Source organism: Dendropsophus ebraccatus, chromosome 3, assembly GCF_027789765.1.
Source record: "Dendropsophus ebraccatus isolate aDenEbr1 chromosome 3, aDenEbr1.pat, whole genome shotgun sequence".
NCBI classification, from domain to species: Eukaryota; Metazoa; Chordata; class Amphibia; order Anura; family Hylidae; genus Dendropsophus; species Dendropsophus ebraccatus.
In genome coordinates this window covers 132,773,739-132,791,371 of record NC_091456.1, presented here as the reverse complement: position 1 = coordinate 132,791,371, position 17,633 = coordinate 132,773,739, and the positions used below count along the sequence as shown (strand labels likewise).

Here is a 17,633-nt window from a genome sequence, read left to right as displayed (position 1 = left end):
ACAGAAAAAAGGGAAAAAATTGGTAAGCTCTCCTAGAACACCGTTCACACTAGGCAGGAGCACGTTGCCATGGCTGAAATTGCAAACACACAAAAAGGGTATAAACCCACACACCGAATATGCAGCGTATTTACTGCTGCGATATGCAGCAAATACGCAGCAAACACGCAGCAAAAACGCAGCAGATTAGATCTAAATAACTGAACACAGCATCAAATCTGTACCAACAAATCTGCTGCGTATTTGCTGCGTATCTGCTGTGTATACGGTGTGTGGGTTTGTACCCAAACACAGAAAAATGCAACAGCTCACCGCAACAGCAAGATACAGACCCACCATAGACATGAAAATAATTAAAAGCAGCCCCCCCAACTGCCCAAAAAATTCCCACAAAAATAATGAGTCTCTTGGTTACTATTTGCAAACAGCGTAAACTGCCTCACCACGATAAGGTGGACTCCTATCGAGGCAGACCCTACACTGTATGTACACTATGGCCTCTCCATGGCGTATAACAGTGTTCTAGGAGAGCTGACCAATTTTTTCCTTTTTTTTCTGTATTCCAGTTGGGGGAGTGGCTGCCTCTATTTGGTCGTGCACTCCACCTGTCTCACCCAGGTGATGCAATTATTTTTGCAGGTATTAGACGGATCTTGCATGCCCAGAGCATAGGCGTATTATACGCCATGGAGAGGCCATAGTGTACATACAGTGTAGGGTCTGCCTCGATATGAGTCCACCTTATCGTGGTGAGGCAGTTTACGCTGTTTGCAAATAGTAACCAAGAGACTCATTATTTTTGTGGGAATTTTTTGGGCAGTTGGGGGGGCTGCTTTTAATTATTTTCATGTCTATGGTGGGTCTGTATCTTGCTGTTGCGGTGAGCTGTTGCATTTTTCTGTGTTTTTGTGTATTTATATTATATACGGAATGTCTTAGCAATTGCAGCCTGCTGTTGTGTTCTTCCCTTCTTTGTGATGACAATGCCTCTTAAATATTTTGGATCATTTTTTAACTGGGGGAAGAAAACCAGAACACACTTCTGTCATAGTCATTGGGATCACTTTCAATCCATGTATAAGAACACTTGTAAAGCACATTTCAGTACTTCTGAATTACATCAGTGTATCATGCCCATTGCTGTATCGTGCATGATTGTAGCGGCCACCCGAGGATAACCCCTTTAATGACAGCTCAGCACAATGATGGTAAGAAGCACATGAGACTGTATTAATAACATGAGACGGATGCCAGGAAACCAGGCTCAGTCACGAACACTTTATCAAGACTTCTTGGCCAATATACTTATACTACCGTATAATAAATCCACACATTCAGTAGGAACGCCTACTATCGGCTCCTCGTCCAATCGGCTTACATCTTGTTGCCAGGGGCAGCACTGGAATTTACTGAATGCAGAACGTTGATTGGCTAGACACTTCCCCTAACGTCACGGTGGGATGGTGGGAGGGAGGAGACATAGGTGGCCGTGTTGTCTCGTTGATTGGTTGAGCGTCTTCCCGCTGCCTGGTGACGCTGTGCGCAGCCTATCCGCCGTGCGGCTGGGGCGGAGGTGACGCAGTGAGGCTGCTGAGGCTGGAGGACTGCTCTTGTTATTATTGTTGTTGTTTCGCTTCCTCCTCTGGCCCCGCCCCCCGTCTCCCGCTGCCCACAGGCTCCTGGACCGCGCTGTCTCCGGGATGTGCCTGTGTCCAACATGGAAAACAAGCGAGTGGAGGTTCCCGATGGAGTCCTGGACGACCTGTGCAGGTGACTACGTGCTTGATTGCTTGTGGTACTACAAGCCCCAGCATAAGCTGTCACCCTGCTAGTACAAAGCCCAGACTGCGCCTTACACCTCTGTATGATGTGAGCGCTGCGGTCTCCTCTATCAGTGCTGAGAGCCGTAGTCATCCTGTCTGGAGCAGTGTATCACAGGGCACATTACTGATGCACTACTGACTGGGGGGGGGGGGGCTGTGACTGTGCAGTGTGTATGGGGGGGGGGGGGGCTGTGACTGTCCAGTGTGTATGGGGGGGGGGCTGTGACTGTCCAGTGTGTATATGATGGGGGGGGGCTGTGACTGTGCAGTGTGTATATGGGGGGGGGGGCTGTGACTGTCCAGTGTGTATGGGGGGGGGCTGTGACTGTCCAGTGTGTATATGGGGGGGGGCTGTGACTGTCCAGTGTGTATGGGGGGGGGGGCTGTGACTGTCCAGTGTGTATATGGGGGGGGGGGGGGCTGTGACTGTCCAGTGTGTATGGGGGGGGGGCTGTGACTGTCCAGTGTGTATGGGGGGGGGGGCTGTGACTGTCCAGTGTGTATGGGGGGGGGGCTGTGACTGTCCAGTGTGTATGGGGGGGGGGCTGTGACTGTCCAGTGTGTATATGGGGGGGCTGTGACTGTCCAGTGTGTATATGGGGGGGGGCTGTGACTGTCCAGTGTGTATATGGGGGGGGGGGGGGGCTGTGACTGTGCAGTGTGTATGGGGGGGCTGTGACTGTGCAGTGTGTATATGGGGGGGCTGTGACTGTGCAGTGTGTATATGGGGGGGCTGTGACTGTGCAGTGTGTATATGGGGGGGCTGTGACTTTGCAGTGTGTATATGGGGGGGCTGTGACTGTGCAGTGTGTATATGGGGGGGGGGGGGGCTGTGACTGTGCAGTGTGTATGGGGGGGCTGTGACTGTGCAGTGTGTATATGGGGGGGCTGTGACTGTGCAGTGTGTATATGGGGGGGGCTGTGACTGTGCAGTGTGTATATGGGAGCTGTGACTGTGCAGTGTGTATGGGGGGGGGCTGTGACTGTGCAGTGTGTATGGGGGGGCTGTGACTGTCCAGTGTGTATATGGGGGGGGGCTGTGACTGTCCAGTGTGTATATGGGGGGGGGCTGTGACTGTCCAGTATGTATATGGGGGGGGGGGCTGTGACTGTGCAGTGTGTATGGGGGGGCTGTGACTGTGCAGTGTGTATATGGGGGGGCTGTGACTGTGCAGTGTGTATATGGGGGGGCTGTGACTGTGCAGTGTGTATATGGGGGGGCTGTGACTGTGCAGTGTGTATATGGGGAGCTGTGACTGTGCAGTGTGTATGGGGGGGGGCTGTGACTGTGCAGTGTGTATGGGGGGGGCTGTGACTGTGCAGTGTGTATGGGGGGGGCTGTGACTGTGCAGTGTGTATGGGGGGGGCTGTGACTGTCCAGTGTGTATATGGGGGGGGGCTGTGACTGTCCAGTGTGTATATGGGGGGGGGCTGTGACTGTCCAGTGTGTATATGGGGGGGGGGGGGCTGTGACTGTCCAGTGTGTATATGGGGGGGGGGGCTGTGACTGTCCAGTGTGTATATGGGGGGGGGGGGGGCTGTGACTGTCCAGTGTGTATATGGGGGGGGGGGGGCGGTGACTGTCCAGTGTGTATATGGGGGGGGGGGGCTGTGACCAGTGTGTATATGGGGGGGGGGGGGGCTGTGACTGTCCAGTGTGTATATGGGGGGGGGGCTGTGACTGTCCAGTGTGTATTTGGGGGGGGGGGCTATGACTGTGCAGTGTGTATGGGGGGTCTGTGACTGTCCAGTGTGTATATGGGGGGGGGGGGCTGTGACTGTCCAGTGTGTATATGGGGGGCTGTGACTGTGCAGTGTGTATGGGGGGGCTGTGACTGTGCAGTGTGTATATGGGGGGGCTGTGACTGTCCTGTGTGTATATGGTTGGGGGCTGTGACTCTCCAGTGTGTATATGGGGGGGGGGGCTGTGACTGTCCAGTGTGTATATGGAGGGGGGGGCTGTGACTGTCCAGTGTGTATATGGGGGGGGGGCTGTGACCAGTGTGTATATGGGGGGGGGGGCTGTGACTGTCCAGTGTGTATATGGGGGGGGGGGGCTGTGACTGTCCAGTGTGTATTTGGGGGGGGGGGCTATGACTGTGCAGTGTGTATGGGGGGTCTGTGACTGTCCAGTGTGTATATGGGGGGGGGGGGGCTGTGACTGTCCAGTGTGTATATGGGGGGCTGTGACTGTGCAGTGTGTATGGGGGGGCTGTGACTGTGCAGTGTGTATATGGGGGGGCTGTGACTGTCCTGTGTGTATATGGTTGGGGGCTGTGACTCTCCAGTGTGTATATGGGGGGGGGGCTGTGACTGTGCAGTGTGTATATGGAGGGGGGGGCTGTGACTGTCCAGTGTGTATATGGGGGGGGGGCTGTGACTGTCCAGTGTGTATATGGGGGGGGGGGGCTGTGACTGTGCAGTGTGTATGGGGGGGGGGGTCTGTGACTGTCCAGTGTGTATATGGGGGGGCTGTGACTGTGCAGTGTGTATGGGGGGGCTGTGACTGTCCAGTGTGTATATGGGGGGGGGGCTGTGACTGTCCAGTGTGTATATGGGGGGGGGCTGTGACTGTCCAGTATGTATATGGGGGGGGGCTGTGACTGTGCAGTGTGTATGGGGGGGCTGTGACTGTGCAGTGTGTATGGGGGGGCTGTGACTGTGCAGTGTGTATGGGGGGGGCTGTGACTGTGCAGTGTGTATGGGGGGGGCTGTGACTGTGCAGTGTGTATGGGGGGGGGTGTCTGTGACTGTGCAGTGTGTATGGGGGGGGGGGGTCTGTGACTGTGCAGTGTGTATATGGGGGGGCTGTGCAGTGTGTATGGGGGGGGCTGTGACTGTGCAGTGTGTATATGGGGGGTCTGTGACTGTCCAGTGTGTATGGGGGGGGGGCTGTGACTGTGCAGTGTGTATATGGGGGGGCTGTGACTGTGCAGTGTGTATGGGGGGGGGGGCTGTGACTGTGCAGTGTGTATGGGGGGGGGGGCTGTGACTGTCCAGTGTGTATGGGGGGGGGGGCTGTGACTGTCCAGTGTATATGGGGGGGGGGCTGTGACTGTGCAGTGTGTATGGGGGGGGGGGGCTGTGAATGTCCAGTGTGTATGGGGGGGGGCTGTGACTGTCCAGTGTGTATGGGGGGGGGGCTATGCAGTGTGTATGGGGGGGGGGCTGTGACTGTGCAGTGTGAATGGGGGGGCTGTGACTGTCCAGTGTGTATGGGGGGGGGGGGGGTCTGTGACTGTGCAGTGTGTATGGGGGGGGGCTGTAACTGTCCAGTGTGTATATGGGGGGGGCTGTGACTGTCCAGTGTGTATATGGGGGGGGGGGCTGTGACTGTCCAGTGTGTATATGGGGGGGGCTGTGACTGTCCAGTGTGTATATGGGGGGGGGGCTGTGACTGTCCAGTGTGTATATGGGGGGGGGGGGCTGTGACTGTCCAGTGTGTATGGGGGGTGGGGGGGGGCTGTGACTGTCCAGTGTGTATATGGGGGGCTGTGACTGTGCAGTGTGTATATGGGGGGCTGTGATTGTGCAGTGTGTATGGGGGGGGGGGCTGTGACTGTCCAGTGTGTATATGGGGGGGGGGGGCTGTGGACTGTCCAGTGTGTATGGGGGGGGGCTGTGACTGTCCAGTGTGTATATGGGGGGCTGTGACTGTGCAGTGTGTATGGGGGGGGCTGTGACTGTCCAGTGTGTAGGGGGGGGGGCTGTGACTGTCCAGTGTGTATATGGGGGGGGCTGTGACTGTCCAGTGTGTATGGGGGGGGGGGGGGGCTGTGACTGTCCAGTGTGTATGGGGGGGGGGGGGGGCTGTGACTGTCCAGTGTGTATGGGGGGGGGCTGTGACTGTGCAGTGTGTATGGGGGGGGGCTGTGACTGTGCAGTGTGTATATGGGGGGGGGGGGTTGTAACTGTCCAGTGTGTATATGGGGGGGGGGGGGAGCTGTGACTGTGCAGTGTGTATTGGGGGGGGGGGGCTGTGACTGTGCAGTGTGTATGGGGGGCTGTAACTGTCCAGTGTGTATGGGGGGGGAGGGCTGTGACTGTCCAGTGTGTATATGGGGGGCTGTGACTGTGCAGTGTGTATGGGGGGGGGCTGTGACTGTCCAGTGTGTAGGGGGGGGGGGGCTGTGACTGTCCAGTGTGTATGGGGGGGGGGGCTGTGACTGTCCAGTGTGTATGGGGGGGGGCTGTGACTGTCCAGTGTGTATGGGGGGGGCTGTGACTGTCCAGTGTGTATGGGGGGGGGGGGGCTGTGACTGTGCAGTGTGTATGGGGGGGCTGTGACTGTGCAGTGTGTATATGGGGGGGAGGGCTGTGACTGTGCAGTGTGTATGGGGGGGGAGCTGTGACTGTGCAGTGTGTATGGGGGGGGGAGCTGTGACTGTGCAGTGTGTAGGGGGGGGGGGGCTGTGACTGTCCAGTGTGTATGGGGGGGGGGGGCTGTGACTGTCCAGTGTGTATATGGGGGGGGCTGTGACTGTGCAGTGTGTATGGGGGGGGCTGTGACTGTCCAGTTTGTATATGGGGGGCTGTGTGTGACTGTGCAGTGTGTATGGGGGGGGGGGGGCTGTGACTGTCCAGTGTGTATATGGGGGGGGGGGGGCTGTGACTGTCCAGTGTGTATATGGGGGGGGGGGGTCTGTGACTGTCCAGTGTGTATATGGGGGGGGGGGGGGTCTGTGACTGTCCAGTGTGTATATGGGGGGGGGGGGAGCTGTGACTGTGCAGTGCGTATGGGGGGGGGGGGCTGTAACTGTCCAGTGTGTATGGGGGGGGGCTGTGACTGTCCAGTGTGTATGGGGGGGGGGGGGGCTGTGACTGTCCAGTGTGTATGGGGGGGGGGGGGGCTGTGACTGTCCAGGGTGGATATGGGGGGGGGGGGGGCTGTGACTGTCCAGTGTGTATGGGGGGGGGCTGTGACTGTCCAGTGTGTATGGGGGGGGGGGGGGCTGTGACTGTCCAGTGTGTATATGGGGGGGCTGTGACTGTGCAGTGTGTATGGGGGGGGGGGGGGTCTGTGACTGTCCAGTGTGTATGGGGGGGGGGGCTGTGACTGTCCAGTGTGTATGGGGGGGGGACTGTGACTGTCCAGTGTGTATGGGGGGGGGGCTGTGACTGTCCAGTGTGTATGGGGGGGGGGGGCTGTGACTGTCCAGTGTGTATGGGGGGGGGCTGTGACTGTCCAGTGTGTATGGGGAGGGGCTGTGACTGTCCAGTGTGTATGGGGGGGGGCTGTGACTGTCCAGTGTGTATAGGGGGGCTGTGACTGTCCCATGTTTGTTGGGGGGGGGGGGGCAGTGACTGTCTAGTGTGTATGGGGGGTGGGTGGGTATGCTGTTTATAGTGTATGGTGCGTAGGCATGCTGACTACCCAGTGTGTTGGTGGGTAGTAATGTAAGTAGTAATACCATTAATGTGCAGCAAAAGATACAGTATGTAGCACTCACCCATTTACTTCAGCTGAATGTCTTTATTTGAACCACAGAGAGCGGGGAGGGAGGATCTGAAGGTGCAGATGTGTCCTGGGGCGGCCGTTTCGGGGACTACCCCTTTGTCGACCAGGTCCACATCAGTAGAAGTTTGTTGTCTGCAACCCCGTAAAGCGATCTCTAGCCCACGGCAAGGACTTGTTAGCTGTATCCCTTGAGCTCCCTGTTCAGTGGATTCCCTGCTGGTGTGGTGCGGGTTGCTGTTACTTACTTATTCAATACCATTAATATATTGTAAGGTATTAATGCCACTTTTCTTTTGACAGCCGATTTATCTTACACATTCCCAGCGAGGAGAGAGACAACGCCATCAGAGTATGCTTCCAGATTGAACTGGCCCACTGGTTTTACTTGGACTTCTACATGCAGAACTTTCCAGGCCTGCCTCAGTGTGGGATAAGGGACTTTGCTAAAGCAGATATCCTTTTTATTTAAGTATGCTCAAAGAAGTCTGGTGAACATTTTTATTAAAGTATTGTATTGCCCCCAAAGCTTATACAAATCCCCAATATACACTTAATACAGGAAATGCTTATAAAGAGCTTTTTCCCTGCACTTACTACTGCATCAAGGCTTCACTTCTTTGATAAAATGGTGATGTCACGACCCGACCCCCAGAGCTGTGTGGGCTGTGGCTGCTGGAGAGGATGATGGCAGATGGATGCTCAGTGTCTCTGCAGTGCCCTGTGTCCCTCAGTGTCCCCCCTGCCATCATCCTCTCTAGCAGCCACAGCCCGCACAGCTCTGGGAGTCGGGTCGTGATATCACCATTTTATCCAGGAAGTAAAGCCTTAATGCAGTAGTAAGTGCAGGGAAAAAGCACTTTATAAGCATTTCCTGTAATAAGTGTATATTGGGTATTTGTATAACTTTTGGGGGACAATACAACACTTTAATAAAAAATTTCGCCGGACTTCTCCTTTAAAGGGGGTTATTTGTCTAGCTGGTGTTGAGGATGCAGGATAATTTTCTGGTCAGTACATGCATTGAATAGGCTGGGTTTACTCTGTGCTTATCCATTCTCTAGGTGGTATATACTGGCAGCAGGCCCATTAAGTTCAAAGGGATTTTTCAGTATACAGTATACAGAGCTCAAGCTGTACATTGTATAGGGTCTGTGCCATGTTACTGCAGCTCAGCTTCCATTGAAGTGAACAGCAGATCTTCAGGGGTGTGTGGTGTCAGCAACTCCACAATCGGCTGTTGGTGGCCTATCCTGAAGATAGGCCATCTTTCAAGTTTTCCAGGCAAAGCCTTTAATATCCTTAACATAAAAAAAAAAAAAAATATATATATATATATATATATATATATATATATATATATATATATATATATATATATATATATTTATTTACTTTTATTAGTGATGTGAACTGCTGCACTTTTGAGCCAACAAAGCTAATGTATATGGGCAATAAATGGCTGGATTAAATTGAACTGAATGGGCCCACTGCCACTGCCACATTTTTGTGTGCATCAAAAAAAGGATCTGTTTCAATCTTTGATCGTGACCCCAATAAATTCCTGCAGGTATGCTGTCTCTTCTGACGTAAGCAGGGAACGGAAATCCCTAAAGCACCATAGACTGCATTACAATTAGAGATGAGTGAACCTCAAACATGCTCGAGTCCATCCGAACCCGATCGTTCGGCATTTGATTAGCGGTGGCTGCTGAAGTTGGATAAAGCCCTAAGGCTATGTAGAAAACATGGATATAGTCATTGGCTGTATCCGTGTTTTCCAGACAACCTTAGAGCTTTATCCAACTTCAGCAGCCACTGCTAATCAAATGCTGAACAGTCAGGTTCGGATGGACTCGAGCATGCTCGAGGTTCTCTCATCGCTAATTACAATATAGTCAACTGTGTTCCTAGGAATTTACTGCCCTCATTAGAAGAGACAGCGTACCTACGAGAGTTTTTCAGTGTATTAAAGAATTAGTACGTTTTAATGTATTGCATAAATGGGCAGGTATGGTGTGATGCTGGAGCCACACTGTGCACCTCTATGACATTGATCCATCCCATGTAGGCTGTATGGACAGGACATGTCTTCCTACAAGATCTAGGGCTGCTGGATCTATGCTTCATGTGACAGGCTCAATACTTCAGTCTACTTGCCAATATTTGTGGCACTATTATATTCTGAGTGACTTTCCCAAATTTTCCTTTACAATCCTTGCACTTTTTCAACATTGCCCGTTTTTACTTCCCAATGGTGAAGATGTACAAAGGGTCTTGGATGAATGGAAGGAATATAAGATGGGAGTACCCACCTATGGTGCCATTATTCTGGATGAGACACTTGAAAATGTAAGTAATTTAGGTAAAAAGAAAGGCATAGACCATAGGGTATTTACCTCCCGTATGGAAGAAATGAATAGGTAGACCAGAGTACAGTGTTATGGCATATATCACAGGAATCCTGCCTGGTTAAACTAAAACAAATAACTACCGGCTTTGGTTTAATGACGAAAGATGTAGCTGTGGATCTATGAAAGTATACTGAAGAGGACCTGTTACTACATGAAAGGCTGAAAACCAGGAGGCTTAGCTAGTTGTCCCTGCCTCCTGGTTTCCAGCAACGCTTGTCCCTCAGTAGTGTTGTATGTGAGCTGTACAGTCAGGAAAGCAGCCTGTGATGCAGGAACTCAGGAATTGACAGTGGGGCAGGCATTGTGGAAAACAAGGGTGCAGCAACAGTCAAGGCCCTATTCCACGGAACGATTATCGTCCGTATTCGGCCGATATCGGCCGCTACGGACAATAATCGTCCCGTGGAATAGAGTGCAACGATCAGCCGACATCGTTCATGTCGGCTTATCGTTGCAGTCGCTTGTTTTTTAACATGTTGAAAAACAAGCGACTGATACAGCAACGATCTGCTGCCGGCACTCCGTTGAATAGGAGCATCGGCAGCAGACGCTGCTGTATCCTATGGGCTGCCCGGACGATCAGCGATCACCCTGGCAGCCTCCCCCCCCCCCCCCGCAGCTCCCCGCCTCCCCTCCCGCACTCACCCGCTCACTGCACCGCGTCGAATAGCGGCTCGTTTGCTCCTCTAGACGACCCGTGAAATATGGCAAGCCTCCTGGTGTCCAGCTGCTCATGATGTGCCAGGTCGTCTTTATGTAGAAACTGGTATAGACTGCTCACAGCAACCAATCAAAGCTCAGCTTGCAGCTGTAGAAAAATGAGAGCTTAGCTGTGATTGGTTGCAGTAGGCAAACGCCAGGATTTTCAGCTAGAGAGTAGAGATGAGCGAACCTCGAGCATGCCTGAGTCCATCCGAACCCGATCGTTCGGCATTTGATTAGCGGTGGCTGCTGAAGTTGGATAAAGCTCTAAGGCTATGTGGAAAACATGGATATAGTCATTGGCTGTATCCATGTTTTCCAGACAACCTTAGAGCATTTTTCCAACTTCAGCAGCCAACGCTAATCAAATGTCGAACGCTCTGGTTCGGATGGACTCGAGCATGCTCGAGGTTCGCTCATCTCTACTAGAAAAGCAGTGTATTCCCTTTATTTATTGACTGACTTTTCATTTATGTGTTATCATTTTTTCCAGGTGTTACTTGTCCAAGGGTATTTAGCAAAGTCTGGTTGGGGTTTCCCAAAAGGAAAAGTGAATGAAGGAGAAGCTCCTCATGACTGTGCTGCAAGAGAGGTGAAGAACTGTTCATCCTCATTTGCTTTAGACTGATTTCACAGGAGCAGTTTTCGAGGCCTGACCACTGGTGTGAATACCAGGGCTGTGGAGTCAGTAAGCCACAGCTCTGACTCCAACTCCGACTCCTGAATTTTATCAGGTCCGACTCCCACTCCTTCATAAATGGCCAGTCAGATACCAGGGGAGTTATTTATCACACTGGCTCAGCAGCTTCTTCCTAATGTCCTACATGATCCTGGGGCGACTTCTGAGGGAATAAGGAAAGATATAAAGCAGCTTTGTGTGTGTGTGCGCAGTGGATGCAGCTAGTCTCCAGCCTTCATGTCCTGAACAACTCACAACTAGACTAGATGGAGCAGATGGTCTTTTCCTGCTGACAATCTTCTATGTTTCTAACTAAATAGTCACCATACACAAAGAAACACTGCTATCAATGCCAGATCACTGTAATATAGAGGGGTCAGCTATAGCGATATACAGGGGGTCACACAGTGATATAGAGGGGTGTCACTGTGGGGGCACGCCATAGCATACACACACAGCCTGCTGCGGCCAAAGCTTACACACACACAGCCTGCTGTGGCCATAGCTTACACACACACACAGTCTGCTGCGGCCATAGCTTACACGCACACAGTCTGCTGCAGCCATAGCACACATACACACAGCCTGCTGCAGCCATAGCACACACTCATACACACAGCCTGCTGCAGCCATAGCGCGCGCACACAAACACACACACACACACACACCTGCAGCCATAGAACACTGAAGTAAAATACCACATTGAGGACAGAGGTTACTGCTACACTACTTATGTCTTCTCCTCCTCTATATTACACAAGATATCTTCATATTACACTGCTGCTCATATACAGTCATCCAGCATCCAGGAAGAGAACAACACCGTGTCCTATTAAAATGTTGCTCAAAAAATATATTGATGAGTAAAACTTAGAAAAATTCTTATCAAAACGCGATCCTAAATTTCTGAAAGATTGTTTTTAAAGCTGGAGTCGGTACATTTTTTCCGACTTCAGCCAAAACTACTGTAGCTCCGACTCCACAACTCAGACTCCAGCCCTGGTAAATATGCCCTATATTCCCATTTGATATGTTAAGTTAGGTGTAACAATGAATGATAAGGGACCATTACAGTGTTTTATTCTCCTCTTTTCCCTGCTAGTAATGTTGATTAGTTAACTAGTTGTGCTAATAATTTTCTTACTTGTGGCTTTATTTTTCACATACAATCCCTGTTGGTCCTGCTTTTGGTTTATGTTACAGACATACTGACTGTCTGAATCCCACAGCATTTGCTGTGTGACCTGGATGTCACTTTATCTGTGCATTCAGACTCACTTTAGGCAATTTTAAAAAGCTGCACTGGAAGGGTGGGTTCATACTGAGGGATTCTGGCGGTAATGTCCGTGGAATTCTGCTGTTTGTCCGCGCGCACTGCCGCGTGCCTTTCCGCTGTGTCCATAGACACCATTCTATAGGCCGGCATATTCCGCTATCCGTCAAAAGAAGTGACATGTCACTTAATTCAGCGGAATACGCCGGCCCATAGAATGGTGTCTATGGAGCCGGCAGAAAGGCGCGGCTGTGCACGCGGACAGACAGCAGAATTCCGCGGAGATTATCCGTGAGAATTCCTTAGTATGCACCCACCCGAAGACTGACTTCCAACCCACACAGTAGGCACCATGGATTTGGGTAGTAAGGGCATAGGTTGTAACGGAGATTGTAACAAAGAAATAAAGAAAATTAGCAGTGTGGCGGTTTCATCAGCTTTACTTGAGTGGTTCTCTAAAGAGGATGTCTGGTTTTGAACAACTCTTTCCCACATGGTCTTAGCTATGAGTGATGTATGTGTAACCATTTTTACACACATGCACGCACAATTATGATTCCTGCCATTAAAGGGGTTAGCCACTTTATAGTAAAATAGTTGGTATGATGCTTGGTATTCCACTGGCGAGTTCTGACCAATAAAAACTTCTTCAGTACAGGATAAGTAGGGCTTATGTCTGCTGTACAATCCTATATTGTGTCACCCTATCTGTTCATAGCTTAAGGTTGTATTTTTTCCTTATCCTAACTAGATGTTGATTTGTTTATTGGCTTTTAGGTCCTTGAAGAGACTGGCTTTGATATTAAAGATCGTATGTGCAATAATGATTACATTGAGCTGAGGATCAATGACCAGTTAGCCCGTCTGTATATCATTCCTGGGGTCTCAAAGGACACAAGATTTAATCCAAAAACAAGAAGAGAAATCAGGGTAAGTCTACTCAGCCCTGTGGCCTCTTACATTTATTTGTTAACTTATCACCCCTCATGCACATATATTTCCTGTTACCTGTGGAAGGAAGAACACACATCATTAATCTGATTTCTTCATACCTTTGTTATGATGCTGGAGGATGAGGAATCAATTAGTGACACTGAAGCCAGAACTCAGCATCTAATACTAGTTTGTTTTGTCTTAGAACATTGAATGGTTTCCAGTTGAAAAGTTGCCCTGCCATAAAAATGATATGACGCCTAAGTCAAAGCTAGGACTGGCTCCAAACAAGTTTTTTATGGTCATACCTTTTATAAGGTAAGGTGAGAACAAAACAGTATTTGTTTGGGATTAAGAGGGTCTTTAAAACCCCCAAAGAGGCCAAGAAATAGGAGCAATGTGTCCAGTTTGTTTTAGTGGAGAGGTGGCAATACATGGTCTGTCATATGATCAGTCAAATGTGTGACTATTAGAGATAAGCACAAGTTGAGCATGTTTGAGACTGATTGTTCGGCATTTCATTATTGGTGGCTGAAAAAGTTTGATGGAGCCCGGAAAAACATGAATACAGTCATAGTTTTCCAGGCAACTTTAGTGCTGCATCAAACCCTTGATGGTCATGCTCACCTGCTCCTTACCTCCAAACTGTGCACCGATAAATCAGAAGAAAGTGCAACAAAATATATAGTCCAGCACCCTAAATGGAGTTAAAGGGGTAGTGCGGCGCTAAGAAATTATTCACAAAATAACACACATTACATGTATGTGAATGGCCCCCTTCCCCGTGTTCCCCGCCCCCCCGCCCGTGGACCTGGAAGTGTAGTGCATTATACATACCCGATACGTGTCGCCCCCCCGTCCGCCATCTTCTAACAGTGATGTAATCTTCGGGAGGCTGGCCGACCCGCTCCTGCCTTCCCTCATGCCGGCCCCCCCTCTGCCGCGTCATAACTGTGCTCAGCCGCGATTGGCTGAGCATAACTGTGCTCAGCCAATCGCGGCTGAGCATAGTTATGTTGCGGCAGAGGGACAGCAGGAGTGGGTCGGCCGGCCTCCTGAAGATGACATCACTGTCAGAAGACGGCGGACAGGGGTCGACACATATCGGGTATGTATAATGCACTACACTTCCGGGTCCACGGGCGGGGAACACGGGGAAGGGGGCCATTCACATACATAACATACATTACAAAGTTGTATAACTTTGTAATGTGTGTTATTTTGTGAATAATTTCCTAGCGCCGCACTACCCCTTTAAATCACAACTTTATTTTCATTGGGGTGATACAGAGGAACAAACAAACACTTGGTTGACACGCTTTAGCGAACTTGCCTTGCTCACAACCTCTTTGTGGCTATCAGCAAGGCAAGTTTACCAAAGTTCTTCTTCACCACTGGAGATAGTTGCAAATGTTTCTTTGGGGGTGGTTCTGGAGAGGAAGAAGAAGTTATTTGGGTTATTATTTATAACATTGAACTACATGTAAATGAATACACAGAAGGAGATATATCTAAGTGAAGCAGGCCATGCACATTAGATATTTGCTTTGTTTTGCTGATAATTAAATGTTAATGGAGGCAGCCTATTATGGTTGCAGTTGCTGAGCATAAATCTGCAATCGCCATGATGGTTTTCAGTGTGCCCAGTCTTGCTTTCTATGAGACAAGCGGCATAACACATAACACTTCCTAAAATTTGGAAATTTTAGGAAGCGTTAATTTACCCAATTTCCTTCCAGTAATTATGCTTCTTGACCTTCATATTTGATTTTCTTTCTGGCTATTTTCTTAGAAAATTGCGGGATTGGCTTCAGAAGAGACTGGGTGACTCCTCAGATAGTGATAATGGATTGCTCTCTGCTGGAAGTACACCATCAAAGCCTAATGCAGAGAAACCCAAGTAAGAGCACGGTCCTGTATTGGAGAGGCTTTATATTTGAATGTGTAGATGATTTGTCTTTATCAATTAGTGCCAAAATTTATGAATAAAGTGTACATATTTGTAAGTGTATTACCTGCATTATTTATTGATGGGGTGTCTTCCCTGGTGCCATTTGTGTACGGCTTGATTTTAATAAAATACCATGAGTCAAGCTCCACTCCTGACACCCTAATGACTGACTTTGACAATCCTGCTGATGGCTGCCATTAACTCCTTAAATGCCACTATCTATAGTGATTGCAACATTAGGGTGCTTAAATGACAGAAGAAATGCCTGTTACTTTACCAGTCAGCAGCCTTGCAGTGTGACCGTGGGAATCGATACTCAGAACTGCACCCCTCTTTCCAGGTTAGATGCTCTGTGGTAAATGGTTCTTCAACCACTAATAAATACTGAAGAAATTAACCATGGCACTCTAAGTCAAGTGAAAATTTCTTTTTATTGCAAAGTGAATTTCTTTCAACCAGAATGAATGAGAAATAGTATGAGACCATAAATCCTATTTGGCAATGTTTTGGTCCTCCCGGACCTTTCTCAAGCCGTAGGGTCTATGTACCAAGTATGAGAGTCAGCCAAGTCTGGTGGAGTCACTTGACTTCTCAAACAGCGCTGTGGTTCATTTCCTCTTGTATCTGCAGTGTGACCATGGCAGCCAGAGGTTTTTACTTCTTCTCCATGCTGTCTGATTGCTGATCTGCTACTAGACTTTGCTATATGTTGGAACATAAACGTTTTGTTTCCCATCTTCATCTACAAGTAGTTAAATGACTGTATTCATGGACATTGCATTCCAAAGTTTGAGTGAAAATCAGTAAATATATTTTGTTGCTGTATAACTCAAGCCTATGTGTATGTCTAGACAAAGCCTTGTTCCCTGGACTACCTTGTCTATAATGCTGTCTTCAGACTTGCCTTGTTCAAAGTCGTCCATAGCCTCCTATGTCACAGTAAAAAGTCATGGGGAATGCTGATACCTCCCACTATATAACCTGTATGTCCATAAAAGTGCAGTTGACATTGATACAAACTTAGTCCATATGGTCTACAACTGTTTCAGTGCTTTATCCGAAGCAAAAAAATGCCTTCTTTTTAGAGTGCAGATACGTGTCGTAAATGTAGAAGCATAGAAGATTGTTGGCTGAAGACCACCTGTTTTATGAAGTCTGCCTTTATGTTGCTTTCTTGTTATATCTATCTTCGGATAGGATAGGATATATATTTGTCTCAGGTTTACATTCACTTACTGTGGATTTACCACAGTAAGTGAACCACACTTTCAGTAATGTTTTCTGACATGCCATCTCGGTATCTAAGACTGCAATTTATCTCTTTAATGATGTTAATGCTTGTTTCCTTGTAGGCCCAGAATGCGCTGCATGCCTCAGTTTTCTGAGCTTTCTCCAGGAGAACAATGGACAAAGCCTAAGGTACAATCACAGCCATAAAATCAGTTGTGTAGTCATCCGTTGGACACTTAAATTTATATATTTTAATATTGATTAGCTTGCTAGTGCCACCTATTAACTTTGAGGTGGATATGATGACTGAGCTTTGCCGAGCACCAGTTTGAAAAACCTTATGGGTCAACCTATTCTCTATTGTTCCACAACAGTTAGATTTTAATCCACAATGTTACTTCTGTTATCGATAAACAGTCATTATTACTACATTAACGGCAATGGTATGAAATTATTTATATTTAAGGCACCTTGATTCCAGCAAGCTGTACATATGATAAGGGGTTAACATACAGAGTCTAACATTAAATAATAAAAAAAGGGTATTAAGTAAATAATGCTGGCACATAGGGAGAGAGGACTCGAGGACTTACAATCTACAAGGTGAGGGGACCAGCTGGTCACAGTGCTGTGAGTTGACAGCAGGGTAAGGTTGGTTGTAGCCTAGTGTGAAGAGATGAGTTTTGAAGTTACTTTTGAAGATTGTGATGGTGAGTGAGGCCCAGATGTGTTGGGGTAGTGAGTACCAGGGTATGGGGGAAGCTCGAGAAAAATCTTGGAGGTGGCTGTGTGAGGAGTGGACAAAAGGCGATCACAAACTGAGGTATTGTGAGTATCGAAGATTATGTGAGGGGCGGTATCAGGAGATCAAAGATATCAAGTCAGAGATGAATGAAGGGGACAGGTTGTGGCCGTGTATGTCATGGTTAACAATTTAAACTGAATTTGTTAGGCAATGGGGAGCCAGTGATGGGATGGACAGTAGCAGAGGAGGAGCAAGAGGAGAGGTGGATTAATTGGGCAGCAGAGTTAAGAATGGATTGGAGGGTGTTGCAGTAGTTCAAGCGGGAAATAATATGTACCAGCAGTCAAAATTGAGGAAAGAGCAGATTCAAGAAATGTTTTTCAGGTGGAGGCGACAGGAGGTGGTGAGGGTCTAGATGTGCAGTTTGA

The 17,633-nt window shown here is 49.1% G+C and overlaps 1 protein-coding gene across 2 annotated transcripts in view; it reads left to right on the top strand.

Moving 5' to 3' along the window:
* DCP2 (decapping mRNA 2) overlaps positions 1–17,633 on the top strand; it is a 36,496-nt gene that overhangs the window by 9,396 nt on the left and 9,467 nt on the right. Inside the window, exons 1-8 of one of the 2 annotated variants that reach the window (XM_069962707.1) lie at positions 1,461–1,770; positions 7,582–7,733; positions 9,503–9,630; positions 10,888–10,986; positions 13,124–13,276; positions 13,485–13,597; positions 15,072–15,179; positions 16,583–16,649. In XM_069962707.1, coding sequence (XP_069818808.1) covers positions 1,718–1,770; positions 7,582–7,733; positions 9,503–9,630; positions 10,888–10,986; positions 13,124–13,276; positions 13,485–13,597; positions 15,072–15,179; positions 16,583–16,649 — 873 coding nt within the window. In that variant the 5' untranslated portion in view covers positions 1,461–1,717. Of the gene's footprint in view, positions 1–1,460; positions 1,771–7,581; positions 7,734–9,502; positions 9,631–10,887; positions 10,987–13,123; positions 13,277–13,484; positions 13,598–15,071; positions 15,180–16,582; positions 16,650–17,633 lie in introns of those variants that run through there. The other variant, XM_069962708.1, reaches the window with a different exon arrangement.